At 41.5% G+C, this 23,734-nt stretch overlaps 4 protein-coding genes across 13 annotated transcripts in view; 2 read left to right on the top strand and 2 right to left on the bottom strand.

Moving 5' to 3' along the window:
- LOC105696916 (calcium uniporter protein, mitochondrial) overlaps nt 1-6,922 on the top strand; it is a 35,366-nt gene extending 28,444 nt beyond the window's left edge. For all 4 annotated transcript variants that reach the window (XM_012419752.2, XM_012419754.2, XM_012419753.2 and 1 more), the window contains 5 exons: nt 1,707-1,877; nt 2,372-2,490; nt 2,571-2,717; nt 3,158-3,361; nt 3,666-6,922. In XM_012419752.2, the coding sequence (XP_012275175.1) occupies nt 1,707-1,877; nt 2,372-2,490; nt 2,571-2,717; nt 3,158-3,361; nt 3,666-3,974 (950 nt within the window). In that variant the 3' untranslated portion in view covers nt 3,975-6,922. The remainder of the gene's footprint in view (nt 1-1,706; nt 1,878-2,371; nt 2,491-2,570; nt 2,718-3,157; nt 3,362-3,665) is intronic.
- A 265-nt stretch (nt 6,923-7,187) lies between these two features.
- LOC105696936 (IST1 homolog) lies at nt 7,188-9,292 on the top strand. Of its 2 annotated transcripts, XM_012419801.2 has the most exons (5): nt 7,190-7,654; nt 7,777-8,227; nt 8,300-8,434; nt 8,505-8,555; nt 8,724-9,292. In XM_012419801.2, exons 1-5 carry the CDS (start codon nt 7,386-7,388, stop codon nt 8,898-8,900), a joined length of 1,083 nt encoding a protein of 360 aa, XP_012275224.1. In that variant the 5' UTR covers nt 7,190-7,385; the 3' UTR covers nt 8,901-9,292. The 2 variants fall into 2 exon arrangements, with proteins under 2 accessions (XP_012275225.1, XP_012275224.1); XM_012419802.2 differs by lacking the exon at nt 8,505-8,555 and having other exon boundaries at nt 7,188-7,654; nt 8,300-8,487; nt 8,724-8,865.
- A 21-nt stretch (nt 9,293-9,313) lies between these two features.
- LOC105696937 (general odorant-binding protein 71) lies at nt 9,314-12,764 on the bottom strand. 3 transcript variants are annotated; one of them, XM_023433053.1, is made up of 10 exons: nt 12,258-12,764; nt 11,895-11,973; nt 11,617-11,801; nt 11,349-11,462; nt 10,728-11,025; nt 10,238-10,458; nt 9,949-10,144; nt 9,851-9,886; nt 9,573-9,767; nt 9,314-9,503 (listed from the first exon to the last, which is right to left on the bottom strand). In XM_023433053.1, the coding sequence occupies exons 5-10, from the start codon at nt 10,788-10,790 to the stop codon at nt 9,474-9,476; spliced, it is 741 nt and encodes a 246-aa protein (XP_023288821.1). In that variant the 5' UTR covers nt 10,791-11,025; nt 11,349-11,462; nt 11,617-11,801; nt 11,895-11,973; nt 12,258-12,764; the 3' UTR covers nt 9,314-9,473. The 3 variants fall into 3 exon arrangements, with proteins under 3 accessions (XP_023288821.1, XP_023288823.1, XP_023288822.1); XM_023433055.1 differs by lacking the exon at nt 11,349-11,462; XM_023433054.1 differs by lacking the exon at nt 12,258-12,764 and having other exon boundaries at nt 11,895-12,000.
- Nucleotides 12,765-14,435: 1,671 nt separating this feature from the next.
- On the bottom strand, nt 14,436-18,430 carry LOC105696935 (1-acyl-sn-glycerol-3-phosphate acyltransferase gamma). 4 transcript variants are annotated; one of them, XM_012419798.2, is made up of 8 exons: nt 18,165-18,395; nt 17,936-18,085; nt 16,764-17,003; nt 16,506-16,678; nt 16,199-16,360; nt 15,585-15,923; nt 15,283-15,502; nt 14,436-14,837 (listed from the first exon to the last, which is right to left on the bottom strand). In XM_012419798.2, exons 3-8 carry the CDS (start codon nt 16,942-16,944, stop codon nt 14,746-14,748), a joined length of 1,167 nt encoding a protein of 388 aa, XP_012275221.1. In that variant the 5' UTR covers nt 16,945-17,003; nt 17,936-18,085; nt 18,165-18,395; the 3' UTR covers nt 14,436-14,745. The 4 variants fall into 4 exon arrangements, with proteins under 4 accessions (XP_012275221.1, XP_012275223.1, XP_012275220.1 ...); XM_012419800.1 differs by lacking the exon at nt 17,936-18,085 and having other exon boundaries at nt 18,313-18,430; XM_012419797.2 differs by lacking the exon at nt 17,936-18,085.
- Between the last annotated feature and the right edge of the window lie 5,304 nt (nt 18,431-23,734).

Here is a 23,734-nt window from a genome sequence, read left to right as displayed (position 1 = left end):
AAGGATTAACGCAATTCGAGCACCCTCCGCTGTTTCACGCCTAAAACTGCACTTCAACTTCTTCGCGTCACTTGAGATGTAAAGAGCCTCTTAGGGGTTGACAAGTTGTCCACGTAACGAGGTTTCGCATCGGTGGAGGGCTTTGAAGATGTTCCTTGCTGACTGGGGATGCTTGAAGCATTTTCTTCTTTTTTTTTTTTTAGTGTAAATGTATGATTCAATAAATTCTCCGTTCCACCGAGGATCAACCTAGTACCAGCTCTCATCTGAAACTTCATTTCGGTTACGTGACTCGGGATGTAAGGTATCTCTTAGGGTCAGTCAAGTCGTTGATCCAACGAGGTCTTACATCTGTGGAGGCCCTAGGGATTTTCCTCCCTATCTAGGTGGCCAAGTCGTTGACAAGGTCGATAAGGTCTTGCATCAACGAGACACCCCGAGGAGTTCCATCCCTAGGGATGCATCCGTGGAGGCCTTTTCCTTATCATCCCCTACTAAATGTACAACTAAATAAATTCTGTACTCTACCTCGGGCACCCTCCCCTGGTTCTTCCTGAATACTCCACTTGAGCCTTTTCGTCTGGAATGTAAGAAATCGCTTGCGGGCTGGCCAAATCGTTAACAGAGGGTGGCTTTGCATTGTTGGAGGGCGTTGGAGACTTTTCCTCGCCAACTGGGGACACCTCCTTTATTTCTTGGCCCCCAAACATATGAATAAGTTCTCCAGTGTACCTCGGATCGATGTCCTCTCCTGCACCCTCCACTGGCTCTTGCCTAAGACCCCACTTCGGTAATTTCGCAACGCCGTCTCAGACCTCTAAGCACCTCCGATTAAAGTGTCATGATAGGGTCTCGTATATAAAAATATACATATATAAAAGATCACTACCTTGAAGAAACAGGTAAAATTTCTTCTTTTCCGAGAAGGTGTTTTTTCTTTTTTTCTCTCGCTCCCACGTAGTCCATGATCGAAGTGGACCCACCACTTGGCATGGATAATAATTTTCGTAGGAGAGAAAAATGTTTTGTTCTCCCTCCATCAAGCACCTGTTCGACGATTTTCCTTTCCTAAAATTTCTTCCTTTCCAAGGAGGTGTGTTTATTTTTTTTTTCTCGCTCCCACGTAGTCCATGATCGAAGCGGACCCACCACTTGGCATCGCGTTCGGTTCCGTCCTGCTTCTCGTTCCGTCTCTCATTCCGCTCTCCACAGTCTGATACCTCCTTGATATCAACGGCTGCTAATCAGGTTACGACCCAGCTCTCGATCGCACGCGAGCTTCTTCATGGAAGCCGCCCACGTGCCTCTCGTGGGCGTCATGGTCTCCTCCCTTCTCCAGGAGAACTCTCCTGCAAGGATTATACAATTAACGGGCGAGCTGTACAGCACAAGTACTTGCCAGTTTGATATCTCGATGCGATCGACTGATTTTTATCTTCCAAAAAGCCACGATCAATATGGTGGATTTGGATCAGCTGACTTTTGTTGTTAAGGATCATCGACTTTGATCAGCTGATTTTTTTTAACTTTGAAAATCATCGACTGTGACCGGCTGATTTTTCTCTCTAAAAGTCAGGATTAATATCGACAATTTTGATCACTTGGCTTTTGTATTTAAAAATCATAAGGAAGGTATTAATATCTGGCATTGTGCATTACTTTGAAAATGAAGAATTCTTATCTGGATGAATCATTCCTCTTTCCAGAGGTGGCTGTGTCCTACTACCGAGGATTGCCCAGGATCACTGTTCCGTTGACGTCCAGGAAGGAGAAATGCGTCTTCAACCTGAAGCCCATCACGCACACGGTCGGCGACTTCTTGGATATGTTGAAGAAGGAGGATCCAGGGATCGACCGAGCCACCGTGTACACGATAAGTAAGGTCACCAAGATATCCAAGTTGATATGAAAGGTGATAAGGTGACATTAGAGGGATCGATTGATCCCCCACAAAGGATTCTTCATGAAACATTTCTCTGAACTGGGTGTACCGAATCGTTTGAAATGTTCCTACGTGAACATGAAGGCCCTCAGGAAGGTTCTGATACCCATGAGATTTCATTTCTAAAAATATTTAAACAAATTTAAGCAGTTTTTAATTTTATGCCTATCATGACCTTCCCCTCAGGGCCCCTACATTTGCATGATGAAGGATTCAAAAGATGCGATACACCCAGTTCTGAGAAAAGGTTCATAAACCAGACTTTCATATCACTTTAAGAGATAGGAACTAATCGAACAATGATCTCTCTTCGTTACAGAATCGGTTCACTCGTGTCTTTGGACACATAGCTTGAATTTATCGACATTAATATGAAAATGTAAATGAATGAAAGGGATAGAGTGTACAATTTGCGGGATTAATCCGCAGATGGGACGAGAATATCTGCAGGGACAACGATAGAGTGCCTGCTGGAGGAGGACTTCCGGTTGGTGGTGAACGACGTGGAGTACGTCGTAACTCCACCTAGGCTAGAGAGGCACACAATGGTAAGATGCATGCCTCTTCCGGAAGCTCTTGGCTCTTCGACGTCTCCTAAAACGCTCAACCGGAGCTTAATATCTTCCAGGAGGAGCTGGAAAAGCTGAACGAAGTGCGCACCCTCGTGAGCCAGCTTTACGACCACCTCCACGTGCGCGAGCACAACGCCGACCTGGAGAAACAGGTGGTCAGCCAGCTGGAGGAGCTTCGTCTGGAACTGGAACCCCTGGAGCAGGTGGAGATGAAATTAATCAGGGAATTAAAAGGAGTTATGAGAGGGTCCATCTATACATATATACTAAAGACCAATTCCATTACTCTGCTCCAACCAACCTCTAAAGGGTTGAAAAGGGAAGATGAGAAAGATTAAATATTCAACTTGTACATATCGCGAGTAAATTATAATTTTTCCAAAGAAGTATGTATTCTCGGTTCTACTCTGAGATAAACAGAAAAATTGTTTCATCAAAAAAGTCATTTCACTGGTGCCGCTTTTCTTTAGGGGTTCCATAACCGCGTACTGAAGTTCTAAATAATTCGTAGCACCCAATTTGGAGAAAAGTTTCATAAATATCCTGTTTCATATTTACATATAATGAACCTTTCATATCACCTTGACTCCATACTTACATAAAGGTATATTTTTACGAATAAAAAGTGTCCCCCGCCTTGCAGAAGCGCGCAGAGCTCGAGGTCACCGCCGAGAGAAGAGCGACGTTCTCGACGTGGATAGGGTTGTTCCTGATGTCGGTGCAGTTCGGGATCCTGGCCAGGTTGACCTGGTGGGAATATTCCTGGGACATCATGGAGCCGATTACCTACTTCGTGACTTATGGCACCGCCATGGCGTACTACATATACTTCCTCCTGACGCGGGAAGTAAGTTGTACCGCTTTAAGAACTTGAGGAAATCTCGTTGCGGTGCTCGAAGGCCATTACCTTGTTCGTCGCGTCCCGGAGCTTTCAAGGTGACATAAGATTCCGCGAGATTGCGGTGATTCCGCGCGGCCGGGAACGACTTTGGAAGTTTGAGCCTGGAGGAACTTTCCGAACGAGGTTCCGGGGTCCTGGAAAAAGAGCGACGAGAGTTAGGCCGACCTCTGGCATGACAAACAGCTGCTTCAGAGATTCTCTATCAGTGTTAATAAACGATGTCATACGTAACGCTTACGATTCTCCGCAGGAATACATGATGCCGGACGTGCTGAACAGGCGGCACTTGCTGGTGCTCCACAAGAAGGCGAAGAAGGAGGGCCTGGACCTGAACTACTACAACGACTTGAAGGATCAGGCCTACGAGCTGGAGACCATGTTGAAGATCCTGCGAGGACCCCTCCACGAGAAGAAGCAGATCCTGGAGCAGAAGCGGCAGAACAGGGACAGTTCCAGCAGCTCGAGGTCGCCGAGCTCGTCGCCCAGTCCAAGTCCTAGTCCAAGTCCGGAGAGAAGCGTCCCCAAGAAAGCGACCGTGGTCCCGGCGATGCCCAGCTAATTCCACGGGGTCCTATCCGGAAACCTAGAGAGGAGGATCCTGGAGAATGATGATCCTGAAGAATGAAGATGACCCCGAAGAACGAGGATTAATGTACGGTCCAGAGTGTTTAGTCATTAATCGTTATATCGTTTCATCGAAACACATCATCCGTAAATGTCCTAATTGCTGGTGACGTGTTTCCTCCACGGAGATTTGTATGACGTACCCAGAGCTCAAACGAATTTGGACTTGCCTGAGACGGAATGTCTGGACTTCACTTTTGACAATGGTCATGTCGATCCAGCTTAACGTGTCGCCTGGTTATTTATTCAAAGCCTGGGTCTCTTTTTCGCTCTCTAAATAACGCGCAGAGGGAATTCCCGGGGATCCTTCTGCAAGTTGCAAACGCCGAGGATTCCGGCAAATCTGGAAATTAACGAAACTTTTCTTAGGGATAAATTCATTATAATATATATTGATTGATATTCCGACTCGAAACATACAGGGGAGCAAATTATCGAATTCTGATCCATCGATCAGTAGAATTAACAACGAATAATGAAAAAGATTAACGAGATCCGCAATGTAGGAACCAAACGCAGAAAGGACATTGCGATTTCACGTAGCCAGAATTTCAAGTCCTGAATAAACGAACGTTTTTACCGTTTTTCCTTTTACTGTTTATAATCACAGGCTGAAGAGTTCATCTCTGCAGTGAGTTTCTCATTGCGGTATAAATTGCAGACATTCTCGATGAATACAATAATCTATTTCCGTGATTAACTTGGACGTTGATTGAAACTCTTCCAAGGGAGTCGACGTAACCTAATCAGCCCTTACTTATTACTCGTTCGTCGATTTGCTCATTTCATTTCGCACAAGCTGAGCAGAAAATACAGAACAAAGAAAAAGTAAGTAGCATTTTAAATATCAGAAACACTGCAATTCATTTTGAAAAAGTCCTGACATTTTAACCCTCGATCAAAAGTACATTGAGGTTAAGTGAGAATTATGAAATCACTCGACAATGTTTTCCATAACTTTTTTGCGTGTACACTGTCAGATATACATAACATTTCTTTTTGTATCGTGTATTTTCACAAATAATCCTTATACGTCACCTTTCAAATACTATCGTTCAAACTTCGTTAAAAAATATGTGATATTTAAAATGATACCTACTTGTGCGAAACTCAGTATATATTAATATTGTTCTGTTCTGTGATTTCTGCTCTCTGGCACAAACAATGTTGTGATACTTCTCCTAGGTGTTCATTTGCAATGCCTACGGATCGGTTCGAACGAACTTAACGATTAAGTAACGTATAAGTTACTTCGAGTTTTATCGTTGGTCCTCTTTTTAATGTCGCGCTCGCCTGTACAGACTTTACTACTATTACTATTAACTACAACTATCGAGATTACTATTACTAAAATTTTAGGGAACTTCCTTAGCGTTCCGAAGGTGACAAGGGAGACACGAGTGTAATTCTGTAAAACAAGAATTATCTGCTATTCTTTTACACTGGTGAAAACGTTCCACGTTACTTGTCTGATATATAGATTTAATGTAATTTAACTTATTTAATTTAATTTAATTAACAATCATTGCTTTCGCAATGTATTATTTTATTTTTGTTAACAATGTTTTGATTTGTATGTAAATTGCTATGACATGTGAGTCTAAGATGTTGTGCAGATCAAATTGTTTTTGTGATGCAAGATGAAATGAATCAAGTGGGAATAAGTCTCCTTTGTAAACCTCCGATCTTGTCATTGAGACACTTATCGCCTTTGCAACATAATCTAACGGAGCCTCCAGTAATCCTATCAGACTATACTATTTAATTAATAGACTATTGCTGCTACCGTTAATGAATAGAGGCTAACAATCTTCCATGAAAGTACCCTGTAATGGCGTTTAAATTCTAAGCATAGATAAGTAGGCACTTTTTCTAGACAAAGTTAAGGGGACGCAATACCCCACATCGCTTTCTCAAAAGCCTCGATCACACTGTTCCATCCGTCCGCAATATAACGATTCGCTCATTCAACAAATTTGGATGGAAATCTGAAAGAGAGTATCGGATGAATATTTATAAATAACGAATACTTAAAACGATGCTCTGTACTTAAAGCAGTTATTCTGCGGGAACCACTGCTAGGCAACTGCGTCATTTGAACTTACTTTCGACTTTACACATTGCACGTAAAACAAAGGAGTGGACCGAGTCATTCTTTCCTTCCAAAATTCTGTCTTTCTAGATTATCACAAATCGCAGTCAACTAATTCACTGCGTTGAAAATTTGATCTTCCTGTTTAACCTAAATTTCGGTCTTCCTCATCTTCCCAGCCAAATGTTTATACAGCGAAGAGCCTTTCGGAACACTTTGTACACGAACTCATGTGTGATTCGCACTTCTGCATACATATATATATATACTCTCTAGCGTTACACAATTCTTCCGAGCTTATTAACAAATGCCTAACTCTTTCTAATATTAATTAGGCTATCGATAAAAAAAGTCCGACTAGGAATTTCTTTCAGTTTCGCGAGTCATCGGACTTGCATCAAATCAGTAATCGAGCAGCTTCTGCACCATTTTGCACAGTAATGATATCATCGATGAAGAAAAAAGAAATAAAATCCTCTGACTTAACCAGGAAATATCCATCTGTGACCAAAATAACGTCGATGAGTTCCAACGAGACTTGTACTGTGCAAGATGGTGGTATTCGTGATTCTCCTTAAAGTATAGTACTTAATCGATGATTTTGCATCGTTTGACGTTCTCTCTACGCTGCGTATGATAATGAAAATATTGCGAACACTTTGAGGGAACTTTCCAAAATTAGAATTATCCTGACAAGTCGTTCGAAATCCATCCGGTGAACACTTGCCTAAGTTATTATACTTTCTCTGTATATATGATATATAAAAATCCGGAAATGTCAGAAAAAAATACATTCAATATTTATTCAATTGTGTGTACCGAATCCCTTGATTCTCATCTTGATTTTGAAAACGTTATTATTTATTTTCGATTCTGGCTCAATTAGGGATCGGTATTACCGACCTGGTAGGTATCAACAGAGATGAGTTGGGAGATTGCTCACGGGCAGGATCGTGCGATCGCATCCTGTGCTGCGGTGAAAGCTAACGTACGAAACCAGAGGGCAGCACAGGATGCGATCGCACGATCCTGCCCGTGAGCAATCTCCCAACTCATCTCTGTGGGTAACCTCAAATTTTCCGTGATTCCACCCCATCTTCCGCAGTTGTAATTCGTATTCTTGCCGATTAGTCACCTGATAATTCTGTGATAACTCGGTTAATTCACTAGGAAAACCGAATTACAAAGTGCGCGGCAGCAGGCATTTGAAGCGACGCTTTTTTATGACCGTTCGGCTCTATAAAGTGTTCAATAATGTTCTCCAACGGGCCGAATTATACGAAATTGAAAACTCATCTGAGACTGGCGATTAATAGGTTAAAACTCCTGGAGAAGAAGAAGACTGAATTGGCTCAAAAGGCAAGGAAGGAGATCGCGGATTACATAGCCGGTGGAAAAGTTGAAAGGGCTAGAATCAGGGTCGAGCACATTATAAGGGAAGATTACATGGTCGAAGCGATGGAACTCCTTGAGATGTACTGCGATCTCCTGCTTGCTCGATTCGGACTGATTCAACAGATGAAGTTAGTATTCTTTGAGCCTTGTTTAAGTATTTCACGTTAATCCTTGTTCCTGTAATAATGTAAATACTCAAAAGTAACCTGCAATGTTTGAGAGCGTAACAAATTTATAAACTTTGTTCTAGGAATTTAGACGACGGACTGGCCGAAGCGATATCGACTATTATTTGGGCAGCTCCTCGCATACAGACGGACGTTCAAGAGATGAAAGTGATATCCGACATTCTTACGGCAAAATATGGCAGACAGTACACCGATGCTTGTAGAGAAGAAGCCGTGCAATCAATTTCTGAAAAACTAAAACATAAACTGGGAGTCCAGTCCCCGTCAAAGTTGCTCGTAGAGAAGTATTTGATTGAGATAGCAAAGAATTATGACGTGCCCTACGAGCCGGATCCTCAGATCATGGCTGAAGGTGAAGATGCATTGCTGATCGATGTTGGAAACAGCGGTGGGGAACTGCCCAATAACTTTGATTTAGCAATGGGTGGTAATGGTCCGCCACAACCGCCAGGATTCATTGGGTTTCCACAACCTCCACTCTTACCACAAACTGGGCCTGAATTTAATATTACGGTAAAACTCTACACCCATTATTTCAATAATTTCTATGCGAGAATACATTTTTTACGCGAGCTATATTTTCAGACTCCTGAGAAAAGTAATGGACCGGCAATGGGATTTATTGCTCCTTTAAATCCACCAGCTACTAGTGCAGGCTCATTCAATCCTGCTGCTTTTTCATACAATATACCTTTAGACAATGGCAATATAAACAAACCTGTGAGTACAGGTCCAGATTGATAGTGACGTAATACCAGTTCTCAATTGTTAACGTAAGTGTCAATTTCAGGATGACCTACCTCCTCCTTACAGTTCTTTTTCACCCGACATAAATAAACAGGTAATAGAAACATATTGCTATAAATAAACATAAAATGTTACCATCAGATATCTTTGAATCAAATGGTAAAATATCAAACGGTTCGATTCGTCCACTTTGAAGAAGAGTTTTATAAATAAGACGCCACTTTTATTTCACCTCAATGGTTTACCTTTTTTTTTTATTTAGTCGGATCAGACACCAAAACCGCAGCCAAGATCGAAGATGCCGATGAACGATTTCAACCTTCCTGAATTACCAACTGTACCAACTGACAACGAACCATCCAGCAGTTCAAAGGATGGCGACGATATCGATTTTGACGACTTAATGAAACGCTTTGAGGACTTGAAGAAACGAAAGTAACCACGTGTCTTCGAAACGGTACTATCTCCTACACGTCACCTCGACTGCTTTCAGCAGCTTTCTACATGAAGACGGAGATTAATTTCCTTCACCATTTTATAACAATTGCTTGCGTCGTATTAACAGCATCGCTCAAAAAGATAACGTAGCAAGGTTTTGTAACAAGATACAAACGCATTCATTCAGTGCGGATAAAAAAAAAAATAACTGATGTAAGTCGGTATGTCGAGCATACTTTATAGGCAGTTCAAAACCAGTATGCGAAGCTTATCCTATTATGTATATAAAGCGTGTATAAGCCTTAGTATTATAGAAAGGTTCTGTGAACCGAGGATCACGAAAATTATTTTTCTTGTAATGTTCATGGGTTAATAAACACTTCTTATAGTTAACAAGAATTAAATATTCAAACGTATCTACGATTGGAATTTATATTGTTAACATCTACACAATCTGTCCTTATTTGTTTGCAACTACACCCTATGTGCACAGTCTACGATACAGCCCTTACGTACTTCCATTTTGCAATTAAATTGTTCTTATCGTAGAGAGTAGGAAGTCAACATGCAAAATTTACTGTGGTTCATCCCAGTCGTCGCATTTCTAGAAGTTATCTTCCGTTAAGATTGATAAATTTGTATCGAATATTGAAGATAAATTAGCTGAACTAACCTCTTTGCCTTTGTCGGCTAGGCATCTCAGCAGATTCTGCGAGAACTTGCACTTCTCTTTATGCGCGTCCGATTCCAGAAACTGGAAGCAACTTGTCACAGATTCCTCCACGAAATCCCGCAATTCCGGGTCCTGAATATTCTGCACCATTATGGCAGTAACGGAACTTCTGTCTGGAAATCCTCGATGATCAACCTACGAATACCAGGGAATCAATGAATTATAAATAACACACATCAGACTCGAAAGAGTAAACAGCTTTTAGTATTCAGACTCACCAAGTTAAGTTCATCGAAGAAACATTGGATAACACACTGCGAACAGAATTTAATTATCACCAATGTATTTAGGTAATCGACAAAATATGGAGACGTACACTCTGGTCTGGGTCCTGATCATCGTTGGTGTTATTCATCCCATCGTTCCTTGTCTTACTAAAACTGGAATTTGTGGCAGATGAATTAATGGACACGTTCTTCATTCTCGTCTCTGTGCCATCGTATCTGACATCGGACGAATGGAATCGACTGTTCAAGAGCCTTCGATGGTTCTCTTCGTGACCCTGGTTATCCCTACGGAAGATGGAAAATAAGGTTATGAACCCACCGTGCCCACCATTTCTGCTGCACCCTGTATATCATTTTTCTAACAAGTGAGTCAATTACCCAGCCTCGGTGTTTCTGTTCTCATCGGGGTTCTTCCCGTAGGTGTTGTTGGTAGCCAGCAATTTGTTTCCGAAAACATTTTCGCTCGAGTCGGAGGACTCGTCGGAAGAGTCGCTCTCATCCGAATGGTAGTTCCTCCCACTGTGACGTTTTCGGCACAATTCCATGACTTTGTGGAAATGTTCACCAGACTGCTGATTGCCCGTCCGGCATCTCAAGGACTGAATGGAAAAACCATTTTCTTTTTTTGTTAACAAAAACTAACAGAGTTAACATGCCTGAGATTTAATCACGAATGTGGAAGGTCTAAGGAATGGCCTGGCGCCCTTGAAAATTTCACTTTGGGTAAAAAAATAAAGAAATCATTTTTATAAGGGAATTAAAACGAGAAATGGGAACGTTATGGTCGTCGAGACCTTCCTAGGGGCCTCCTTTTTTTTTAATTAAAGGTAGTTACTCTTAAATAATTACGAATTCAAAGCGCACGTACCAGTCCCTGGTCCAGAGCCAGGAGAAAGACACAACAGAAGAAGTATCCACCGGGGGTTTTCATCTTGCCTCGATGAGTCCACGTTCGCAGAATGTCTGGCGAGCTCTCGAAAAATCCGGAGTGTTTACCTTGCCGCGATATAATAGGAGAAAAATGGGGTGGCCATGTCGAAACATCATGAATGAAATGACAATTTAACTGCCACGCTCATTGTTGTCATTGTCTGGAGTAACAATGAGACTGGAGATGTGGTTCATTTAACGGCGAGTCGGACATCAAACTCCCTTCCCATTGTTTCCTGAAAATTTGACCATGTAGCGATACACTGGAAATAAAAGTTCCCGGAGGAAGCGATAAAATGAACGTCAAACTCTAATTCTCGCATCCATTAGATACTCCGGAGCAACGTGGAAATTTGATTTCACAAAAGCTTTCCACCTCTGGAGAGAGAAAAAAAAGATAGAGTTAATTAAATCATAGATAAAGATAAATGAAGTATTTCATCCCTTTTTTAGGGTTGCCGATGGCGCCATTTTGGATTTTAATTGTCTTATTAGAATCGACTGATTTGACGGGGGGTTTCGTTGCACCCTTAATATTTCTTAGTTTATAAAGGTTTACCTATTCGCGGGGGGTCCAGGGTTTGTTTTTGCGTAATTTTCGCAACGAGTCCGCAGCTCGTAACGTAGACAAATTGCCGGTTAAGACGTCGACGGGGAGTAAAACATCGTCCTGCTATGAGAAAGAGAGAGTATGCTCATAGATGCATGTCAGCCTAGAAATTGGCTTAGTCCGATCCGGAGCTCCTTGCCGATCGCGTGATGGCCATCGGAAGATTGGTAAGCTGATTCTATTTATCAAATTGATCCACGACTAAAGATCCACCTACCTTTCTGCCACCGGGGAGGGATAAATAGTCGGTAAACCGCGGCCAGTGACTCTTGCTTTTCTTTGGCTTGTCCTTGGCCTCGGAAGGTCTTGGCTTATCTTGGTCCAAGGTCTGCAGTAAACAGACGGAACACGTAATAATCCCATTTCATTGAAGGACTGCACCTTAGAACCTTGCCCGAAGACCTGTTGCGAACAAACGAAACGTCATAATCCCGCATTACTATAAGAACTGAACAGCAAAACCCTTCGATCCAGATTAACACATTAAACGCATACTTTTTTTTTTCTTTCTTGACGATGCCATTGTTACGTATTCATTCAGACACACCCTCGTTTCGATCCAAATTGTGAAGATCTGTAAAAAATATACACATGTAATCGGTGAAAGCTTCTATGGAAGTAAATTTAAATCGCTAATATACTATGTGCACACTGGGAGACATCAATGCCCTCCCATCTTGCACAAGCGATGTCGTATCTGCAGGGGAGGCATTCATGTCCGCCATTGCACATGATCATATATAAGGAGAAATATTAAAAGTGCGTCAAAGTAAATGTAAATCGTTCATCTATCATGTACACAATGATGTATAAGGACAAGATATTAAATAGAAACAGTCGTGCTATTTTTACACATACTAATACGCAAATGGGTGAATGAAAAATATTGCTGGTCATCGGTAGTGGATATCCCATTCTTCCCATAAGGTGAATTCTGATCTCAAGTTCCTCTTCAGGGAAGTTTCCAAGCGCTTGTTTTGCTTAGCCGTTCTTTTTCCTTTTCCCTCGCATTGTTCTATGGATATTTTCGACAGGGTTTCAGTGAAAGCGATCGGTATTTCCCAAGGCGTGTATCCAAGCCCTCGTGCACGGAGGCATTAGTAACGCCGGATTCGATTCGACTCGCTCGACCGAGCGCTCTTATGAAAGTGATAGTGGAGAGCACGTAACTTAAATAAAAGAACAGTGAAAAAGTAGCGGTACACTAACAAACAAGGAGAAATCAGGGAAGAATCGGGTCATCCTTGCTCTGATCTGACCTTTCGGTTCCCTCGACAATGACTATCGAGACTGACAATGTACTGTTCATCGAAGGCCACATATTTATCCTACGAAAGCATTCATCATTGGCAATTAGTGGACTATAATTCTAATATTAGATCCTAAACTATTAATTGTTATTACCCTCTTTAAGGTGACATGAAAGATATCGAAACGCAACTAAATTTTTTCATCAAATAATTTGATGCACCCACTACGGAGGAAAGATTTATAAATATTCTGATGCTTCGGAGGCCACTTTCGTTGCATGTATTTTTTTGTTTTGCAGTTAACATTGACTGTAACTTTGTTCATCGCATCAGGACATGTGCAAAGCATCGATGAGTACGAAGTACCACCTCCACCAAATGTCCCACCAGCCACATATGCCCAAGACCCATACACAGAGTATTCCAAACCACCTGCGAAGAGATTGCCAAAAGTTTACTCGCCAGTCATACCTCACGACATAAATAACAATCTGTATTACTACTTACACCCTCGTACAGAGACATCGAAGAAATCCTATATCAGTGATGATGCTTCGTTCAAGAGAAAATCCACTCCGAAAGAAGTTACTCCTTCTGCGAAATTTGCAAAATGGAATAAAGAAGATTATTACGACATTCAACATCCATTGACAAGTGGAAGTCCCACTTACTTGTCCTCGAAGATACCAGCTCAGCACTTAGAAGTACCTCGGGCAGAAACCGAAGATTACAGATTTTACAAGAAGCCCGTAGAATCATTCAACGAAGACAGCTCCGAGGAGACTTTGGATGATAATAGACTGAAGGGTCAGTCTAAGCAGAATTTAGAAAAAAAGAGACTGAAAAATGACTCCGAGGAGAATTTAGAAGAGGGACTGAAAAATGACTCCGAGGAGAATTTAGAAGAGAGACTGAAAAATGACTCCGAGGAGAATTTAGAAAAGAGACTGAAAAATGACTCCAAGGAGAATGTAGAAGAGGATAGGCTGAAAAATCACTCGATGAATAACAGAGAAAATGAAAAAGAGATTTCGAGTGAAGAGGTGACCAATGATGGACCGAAGTATATCAGGGACCATGCTCCGGTGAATCATGCAGAGGTAAGATCCGATGAACTATGCGATCACCAATTGCTATCGATGATCATAAGAAAATAATGTATTGTCCCCACTTACAAATTAGAGAATTTGATCAGTTTTTAACTAATAAGCTACGCATTTTTAGAAATCACTAGAAGAGGAGAACGCTTCTTTAGAAGAGAACACAGAAAAGGGATTGGAGTTGTCTCCTGACGGTGACAGAGTAGAATTTCAAGTCCATGGTCATGGCGGTCCCAAAAGTTACATCTTTGGTTTCGACACCGGAGATGGGTAAGTGCAGTCACATCCTTACGTATCGAATGGTTCGATGTGTTTTGATAAGCCTGTATTCTTTCAGGAAAAACAGACAGTTTCGACTGGAAGAACGCCTAAGTGATGGAACCGTGAAAGGACATTATGGCTTTTACGATGCAAGAGGCAAATTGAGAACTGTCCAATACACAGCGAAACCAATCGATGGTTACCAAGAGAAACATCACGAATCAAATGGACGAAGACCGGAAAATTAAACTTCTATTCCATCCACCTGACTGATATTGTGATACTGTAACGGAAAACGGACGTCATCCTTTCCCTAGAAAAACTAAACAAATATAGAGTACGAGATAAATGTTAATATATAACACGATTTGGACAAATATTACGTACAACCATAAAAAACAGGCTGTGACCCAGTACAGCGCCAATGGAGTTAAACAGTCGTATATTCAACAATAACAATTATTATAGATATGAAAAGGAGTATAAACAGAAAAGTATGTCATAAATCTTATGCAATAATACTAAGTACATACATAATAATTAGTCATAGGCTAGGCGGTAGCATTTCGTAACCGAGTTGGCGCCACTGGAAACTCAAGTACATCATCGACTTGCATTGAGGTATAAATTAAAAGAGGTCACCGTACAATACTAGCTTTCCTCCATTCGGATAACGTTCTTCTTTGTGCTGCTCAAGATCTCGTTGCTGATAATCTCAGAGGGTCAAACCTAATCTCATGACTTGACTCTCTTCGTCTCGGTAGAACCGTATGAAGAACTGTTGCTTATTTCGGACATCCCGATCGTCTTCTTCATTAAAAGATAAACTGCGAAACATACGTAACATATAGCTCGATCTCTACGTGATATAATAAAAGGAAGAATGAAAAAGACAAAGCAGTTACGTTAAGTGCATTAAGTAGTAGTAAAAAAGTGACTCCAAAATCGGGACCCATGATCTCAGATTTTCGTCGATCTAACGATGCGAGCTCTACTTGCGGAAAATGAGGAAACTAAATGACCAAAACATTTCCTACCGACTTGGATTACCCAAAGTTTTTAATTTTTATATTAAAGTACGGAAAGTGAAACGATAATCCGCGGATGATATACAGAATGTGATATTTTTTTACGCGACAAAGACCAGCGGACGATAATTGTTAATTGCAAAATTTGATCGAGGCACTAAATCGGAAAAAATCTGAAGTGGGAACGATTTCAATACATGGCGTTGGATCTCCTTATACTACTTCCTGGTTAAGTGATACTCACATAAAACAAGGATTCCCACGCCAATGGAGAAGTAAACAGTGGAGCCCGAGAGGAATAAGTTAACTAAATAGTAGAGCATTGGGACAAGGACGATGACTGCCCAGCCCAAAGTATTAATTGCGGCATAATATCTCTTTTTAAGCTTGAACGGTTCTACTCTTGGTACGCCGCTCGTCGCAAAGAAATCATTCGTCTCGAAAAAGCTCTCCGCCATTCGATCCTACCGGTAGAAAAGTACATAATGTCATTAGTAAATGTAAGCTCGGTGATAAAACTGAGCTCGGTCATGTTAAGGTGTTAACCTTCTGTTGGTAGTGTTTGTGAAGCCACTCTGCAGCTCCAGTTTCGTCATCCGGAATTTCCTCCATTGGTATTCTATTAAAATATAAATGGCCCACAACCTTCTTGCCGAAGAGAAGATTCGTTATACTGGGGTTCACAGTATCCGATGTCTTGAATGCTAGTTGCACATCATACACCGCTGGTATCTTTCCCTTCATGTAAGGTACGCTAGCAGTAAATCCTTTGGTTCGGGGTGTTAAATGGTACTTCAATACTGGTAATCCTTTCTCCCTGGCGAACCTTTGACTTGCCTCTCGCTTCTCCGGAGTGAATCGAGTCCCTTCGGCATATAGTAAAAGCTGAAAAATTATCTCAATAAATTCCGTAGTTCTTGTTGTGTCATATAAAGTTAATTAAAATAGTCCCATCTCTTATATGAATCGAAGTTTCAAAACTATTCATCTCATTTGAAACGCATAATGTATAATAATCGGTTTACGATGAAGTAGATACATATGTTTGTACTCATGATAGCGACTTAAATTTTGGCAAAAGTCGAAAGTGAAACCAAATATTTGTTACGACCATATTAATTCGATGAAAATATTTATATCGAAAGCAAAACCATACTGACCCAAATCGGATCTGGATGATTTATCAGCTCCTTAATTTGTCTTCCAATAATTTCTCTGTCCTTATCCCAATTCCTTTCGAGGAAGACGCTTTCGGCAAATTTCCAGGCCCATCCTAAGGGTGGAATGTACTGTACAGACTTCTTAGCATATGCCTTGCAATTCTGTAAGCCAATTAGATTAATCAGTGTGGATCCGTACCCACGTTCTGATTATGTAAGGATTACATTTATATAACATCTCGTAAGAAAGACCCTAATCGTAATTATAGAGTGTCGTACTGCAGTCATTGAATAGAAATATGCTTACCCCTAATACTCCTATTCGATCGCAAAGTAACCATCCCATTAGCCAGTCAATTTCATAAGAATGATTCATTATAATGTAACCGTGCTCTTTTCCATAATACTTTTTGAAGTCTTCTTTATCTATGTAGAGCACAATCTCCGAGTCTGACCACCACTCTGTCAAGAATATTAGCTCTGTGGAAAGAAAACGGAAAGCAAATGATTTCATTAAATGCTGACTCATACTTTATATTGAAATGTCTCATATAAATTTACTTACGGCAGTTAATGGAATAACAGAGATAATAATTGATCTTCCGGTAAAGATACCTCGAGAAAGGCCTCAATCCAAGATATAAAACGCATTGGAAGAAATTAATAATCACACCGGATGTAAAGAATGCAATGGCGAACATAAGATGCATCACTGTCAATCCTTTTAGATATTTCAAGACTTCCATTGTGCCGTTTAGTTACACTAGCTTGTGCGCTTCTTAAAAAACATGCGAAGTTGTCAGATCTGCAAGAATATCGAATTGTTAAAATATTTTCTCAATAAAGAAATTATAACACGGTATTGCTTTGTACACATCGACTTTAACCCTCGAGAAAGCATAAATCAGTCTTATCAATGTTTCACTGAGTCATTATCAAGCAACTTTATAATTCGTTGACCATGGTCAAGAACTATTATCAATGTTTTATTAATTGCTAATGTAGTTTACTGATAGCCTGCGTAGTAGTGAATGATTGTCTCCAAGTAAGCGTGCATCGATAAGACACGTTAAGATTAAATAAGTGTATCTAACAGCTCGGAATATTTTTAATAATTCCAAAGCGCCTTCTTATCACCAGATTCAACACTGAAGACTTTGACGTTCTTCCCTTTCTTGAGCGTATTTTAGCCTTTAGTCAAGCATACTATGTTCACACATAAAATTTGATCTTTGATCTTTACGCAATGCTTTCCAAGTCATTGTTGAATATACTTAGCATGACAGCTCATTATCCTAAATAAAACCATCATAAGGCGTAATTTCTTTTCGCGCACTACACCGTACCCATTAGATTTCTTATCTGTATTATTTCTCAAATTCAGGTACACCATTCAAGTCAGAAGTAGAAATAAATTACTCGATAAAACCCTCAAGAATAACATTAGCAATTTACGAAAACGGTAAAGAACTTATATCTAACAGATTCCCATATCAGAAAAAAAAACACTGATAAATCAATATGAAAGACCAAATGTATCACCAAGTAAACATCGCAGATACAGATCCAAAAGATAATTCAATCCAATCGATTCCCAACGTGACATTTATATCGTCCAAGCAAATGACTCGAATATCAAAATGAGTCATTTGATCGACACCAAATTGAACAAATAAACACTTTCGGGTGAGCCTTAAATGAACTAATATAATAAGATGAAATATATAAAATAATTACGATATAACTATCCAAAGGGTAACGAACAATCAAACGCTACACTTTACAGTGGCCAGTAAACAGGAACGTAAGCACTCAACCACGCAGTCGATGCTGCGAAAGCAAAAGGGAAAAAACCAGGAACGCAGGCACATGACCCAGCAGCCGATGCTGCAAAACAAAAGGGGAAAAAAAAGCAGGAACGTAAACAAGAACTTGATAAGGATGAGATATATCGTATCATACTTACAAACGATAGAATCACCTCGGGGAGCACTATAGAATGATTGCGCATCACAGTTTCGTAGCACGTGGTCGGTTTTCTCACATGTTACGGAAATACTCGAGTGAACTTGCAGGTGCGAAGTGGCTTCGGGAAGCGCGCAGCGTGGACTCACCTTTGACATCGCATCGAGACCAATTGCCACTGGTCAGACTTGCCGTTTGCTAAATCATGGTCCTCGGTTAAAAAGTCCCCTCTTTAGGCATGCTTGAAAATGTCAACATCAAGGCCAGAATGCTATTTGAATCGAGACAGACCCCACTTCGGGCCAAGGCCTGCCGTGCGAGTCTCAAACGGGCGAAGTCGACCGCTGGCGCGTTATGGGACGTCAACGGATGGTTTGGGAGAGAGAGACAGGGAGAGAGACGAGAGAGACATCCTCGTAAAGAAAGACGCGCACGCGTGTGTAAGTATATACATATGCCGTCCGCAGAACCTTATGTGAGAGACAAAGAAACCCAATAGCTTATGCAAGGCCAGTAAGAGTGACAGGGATGGAGCATCTACCTGAGAGCGTCAGGCTCCAAGAGAGAAAGAGAGAATAGGATGAGCGGTAGATGAGAAGGAGTGAGATAGCTAGCTCTACCTCATGGTGCCATCTCTGCGACGCAGGGTGAACTATAACGCGAATGAACCCGTTTCTTAAACGGTTACACAGGGTTGAGATGATAAGAAAGGCGCTGAGAAATTTAATCGACGTCGATAAATTAAAACTCATCTATACCCTTTTTCGGGGTAACGTCGTTTGAATACTCAACAGGTAACATAAGCTGGCGCGTCCCGTTACCGACATTTATATTTATGTAGGTCTTATGCGATTGCGAGCCTCTGGAAGCGTAAAACATCGAAAACGTACTCCGTGATGAATAAATAAATTTGTAACGAAAAATGAAATTTCAGGATTATCAGGACCTACCTTAGGGCCTCCACATTCACGTGGTGAAATTTCAAACGGTGCACCCAATTTGGAGAATACTTTCGCCGACGATGTGACTTCTCAGCTATATACTCTTTCATATCACCTTAAACAGTCCCAAAACCAGTCGATCCGAATAAATCACATTTCCCGGAAACTATCCCACCGAACTGGCTGAAATTCTACCACCTGACTCGCTCGCGCCTAAAAAACGTCCCTACATTGTCGATATTTCATTCGAAGACGATTGTGAAAATATTGGGACCCTTCTCACGCGGGAAAACTTCGGACAGAATTTCTAGTGGTCTCGATCGAATTAACCGGTCTTGGATCTTCCATCATCTTAAACAGAAAAGGGAGTAACGAGGCAGTTAATTTCATGCCGTGCGTGTTCACCTGGGTATTTGGTCGGACGCACGTGCGGAGCCGGGAAAAGGCGGCCATGGAGGTGGTCGGTGGAGATAGAGAAGGAGGAGGAAGAAGAGGAAGCGGCGCAGGAGCTGTATCGATGTCCGGGCACGTTCGCTGTCGGCACACGGCCGATGCCGGGCCGAGGCAAAGCGGCGAGTCGATGGCTCCGCGATCGGCGATATACACATCCAGGACCAGGAATTTCCCCCACGCGCCAACCGGAGCCTGATTTAAAGAGCACGCATACCCTGCTTATACCTCGAGGGCACGCACACCCAGGTTATACGTCGAAGGGAAGAAAGCATCGCAACGGTTGAGGCTGTTTCCATCAATCGCGGGCAGCGACGAAATGTTGCGTCGCCAGGTTTGCGGTAATCTTGATGAGAGGAGTACAATTGGTTGATATCATAAAATCACATTCTAGAAAAAAAGAAATTCTTATATTGAATTTTGCGTTAATAGATTTTTTGTTGGCTAATATCGATGAAGAAACGTCGAAGGGAAGAAAGCATCGCAGCGATCAAGGCTGTTTCCATCAATCGCGGACAACGACAAAATGTTACACCGCCAGGCTTACCGACGAGAGGAGCAAGTTGGTTGATATAAAATCACAATCCACGAAAAAAGAAATTCATAAGATAAATTTTGCGTCAATAGATCTACATTAACTAATGATGAAGAAAAATCGATGGGAAGAAACGCAACGATCGAGGCCGTTTTCATCGATCGCGGGCAACGACGAAATGTTGCGTTTTACTGGAGTCAAGGAATATCTTCAGCAAGGAACATTTAGATTGTTGCAAGTAATTAATTTCTCTTAGAAAGTGGATTTTTCGCCCAGTAATGACTTATCGAGACCGAGAAAGGATTCGATATGGTACTAAGATTTGACATACTCTGTACGAATTGTTCATAGACACGTCCAATCCATGTAGATTCGGTACCTTTAGCAAGGAACATTTAGATTGTTGCAAGTAATTAATTTCCCTTAGAAATTGGATTTTTCGCCCAGTAATGACTTATCGAGACCCAGAACGGATTCGATATGGTACTAAGATTTGACATACTCTGGACGAATTGTTCATAGACACGTCCAATCCATGTAGATTCGGTACAATCTAGGTGCGAACCACGTACAGATTCGGCATAATCTGGGTACAAATCCAGTACGAATCTCTACAAGGCGGCAGAATCCTCGATACCAATCTTGGCGGACAGCCCTGATCCTAACTAATATCGCGATGACTATCCGATCAGAGGACGGGGACGTTTCTTGAACCCCATGAGGTTCGATGGCTCCGTATCTCCCCATAACATTTTTCCAATCCGATTCTTCTTTAACTCCAACCTCCAGAAACCACGTACTTCAATGATGGAAATCATTATCTGTAAATCAAGAGCATTATCGTACAACGTTTCGAAATCCCTTACAAGCAACGACGACAGTGGAAATCGTTAGGAATCATTGAAAATCAATAAAAAAAAAAATCGTTTGGTGTAAAATAAATCATAAACAATTACTCTCGGTTAGAGAGTGATGTTTCGGGTATTGGGATTTTTTATCCGGGGGAACATGCATTTATGTCAAATGATTTACGTGTCATTGATGTGACGTTAACTAAACGTAATTGTAAGGTCTGAAATTCTTCAGACAAGAAATCAGTAATAGAAACGTATAAATATGTAAGAGAAATGTATGATAGAGATATTAGAGAGTCATTGGAAATCGTGTAAAATATATAGATATCGCTTATCACTGGATCGCATTCTCGTATCTAGGAAATCACTAGTAATCCGTTCTCGGAGAATGATATCGTCTGTATTTCCGCTGGAATAACTTCCTGTCTCTTGATGTAGCATATAAGATTTTCCGGAAAAATGTCCACCGCCGTAATCGTAGATGTCGGAGATTTTCCCCTCCTCGAATTTCCATCAGCATAAGAATCAGTTTCCCACTTTTCCTCGTCCTCGTCCTCGTCCCGCAAGGGAGTACCCGGCATAACGAAACTCGGGCAAAATAAATATCATTTATCTTCGTTACTGCTAATCCTCATTAATTGCCTTATTCGTCCATCCATTAATTGTTGGGCGGAAGGTATATACGCAGGTTATATACTCTCATTCTGAATATTTCTCCATTCCGGAAAGAGTCGTAAGAAGCGTCTGCACGGCAGAGATTACTTCGTCTCGGTGCTGTATTTATTTCCCGTTTAGCTGGGAATCCCTCCCCCCGCGCGAAGAATCTTACCTCCTCAAAATGGTATAATATTATCCCCATCTGCATATCACATTTGCCTCGAAGTCCTATCAAGGTAGGTAAGGAAAAATTCCCCCAAGATCCAGGTCTTCGTCGGTCCTCATGGCGCATCCGCATGCAACGAAAATCGCAACAACCTCGAATGACGAGTTTTCATTCCCCATAAGCGAATCAATTTAAGAAACAGAGCTCCCACTGGCAAATCTTGCTAAAAACCCATCGGCGAATCTCTGCAAACCGACGAAACGAAGAAATGGAATATCGACTTGACTGTAGAAATCTGAAATGTTCAGAATTTATCGCCAGGCGTGTAGCCACCTTAAGGCTCCGAAAACCCATACCATCTGGGAATTTCACATCCTCTGAAAACACACGGGGTAATCCCAGCTCGATGACTCCATCCCCCATTAAATACGCCTTAGGTTCCACATTTCCTCCCCCATGGACTAACCAGGAACCTTAAGGCCGATTCAGATATATCCATACCGTGTTCATGACGTATACGTGCATATATGGAAATGTCGTCTTAGATTTGTACCTGAAATATTACAAGTTCTCCCTCGGTGGGTTTTTCTGGAAAAAGTATGTATTACATGTATAATTTGCATGTAATACCCTATTAATTACCTCCAAATGCGGAAAAAGGTTGAAACTCGATTTTGCAATATGGCGGCGGTTAAGATGTCACGTGGTGTGGTAGAGTTTCACGCCAAATACGTAAACACAAGGGCTTAAATTTATTTATAATCGTAAAATGTTAAGTGGTAAGTCTCAATGGTTAATTATCATGTAACTGTCTCCTAGAGGACGTCATAACGGCCGTTTATGAACATTTAAAACTGTCGGATGTTCCCGGAAGAGTCGCCGGTTTTCTTGGCGACGAAATATAGGGTAACTTTTACATGGAAGTGAGAGCTCTATATCGAAGTATTCATGCATTTCCGTATCAGTTCCTTATCAGTATGGATACGGAAATGTATGAATACCTCAATATAAATCTATGTAGACGTTATTCCTATCGGTGCACCGGCGTGCACTTCACAGATAGGTTACAGACACGGTGCAGATGTGTGTGAATAGACCTTTATGCTCCACATATGATGTCGTGCTTCAAACCCCATCAACGGGCATAAGAAGTGATTCCCTATCATCGAGTGGGAGTCGAAATTTCCCGGCGCAGCAGCCCGGGCATCGATTTTGCTTCGTTACCCAAATTTCCCTCGGATCAATTAGATCCTTTCGATCCACAAGAGGGTCCTCCTAAGAGGTGTCGTTAGTCAAATTTCGGCGTCCTCTTAATCGGCATCCAAAATGGACGACATTATGCTCTACATACGAGGTCGCACAGCGTGTTCCGTTAACGGTCACGATAAGCGATTCCCTATCGTCTGGTCTCCCTTACAACATCCTGGGTCCTTTTTTCATTTCGTTACCTAAATTTACTTTGGATCGATTCGATCCATTCGATCGACTTAAGCGTCCCGTTAATCAGGGTCGCTAGGAAAATTTCGACATCCCCTTAACCTGGGTGTGAAACGGAATACCATTACGCTTCATCCTTAAAATCACGGTCCACTTCTGCGAACGGTCTCGAGAAGCGATCCCCGTCGTAGTTTGGGAGCCAGGACACTTTTTTCTTTCGCTACCTAAATTGCTCCGATTCAATCTTCACGATCGACTTAAGCATCCTCTTCCTCGGCGTCAGTACCAAACATTTTTACGTCCCTTTAACCAGCGTCCAAAACGGAACACGGTTGTTATCCACCCTTGAAATCGTTCTCCAGCTCTGCAAACGATCGCAAGGAGCAACCTCCCACATAGTTTGGGAGCCAAGACTCTTTTTCGTTTCGTTACCCAAATTGCGCTTAAATCGGTTCGTCATCCAAACCCTTCCTCTCCACCCTTGAAATCGTTCTCCATCCCTGCAAAAGATCGCAAGAAGCGATCCCCGTC

The sequence above is a fragment of the Orussus abietinus genome, unplaced genomic scaffold (genome assembly GCF_000612105.2).
Source record: "Orussus abietinus isolate OABI.00-Male unplaced genomic scaffold, Oabi_2.0 scaffold16, whole genome shotgun sequence".
Classification (NCBI taxonomy): Eukaryota; Metazoa; Arthropoda; class Insecta; order Hymenoptera; family Orussidae; genus Orussus; species Orussus abietinus.
This window is presented reverse-complemented; position numbering and strand designations above follow the sequence as displayed.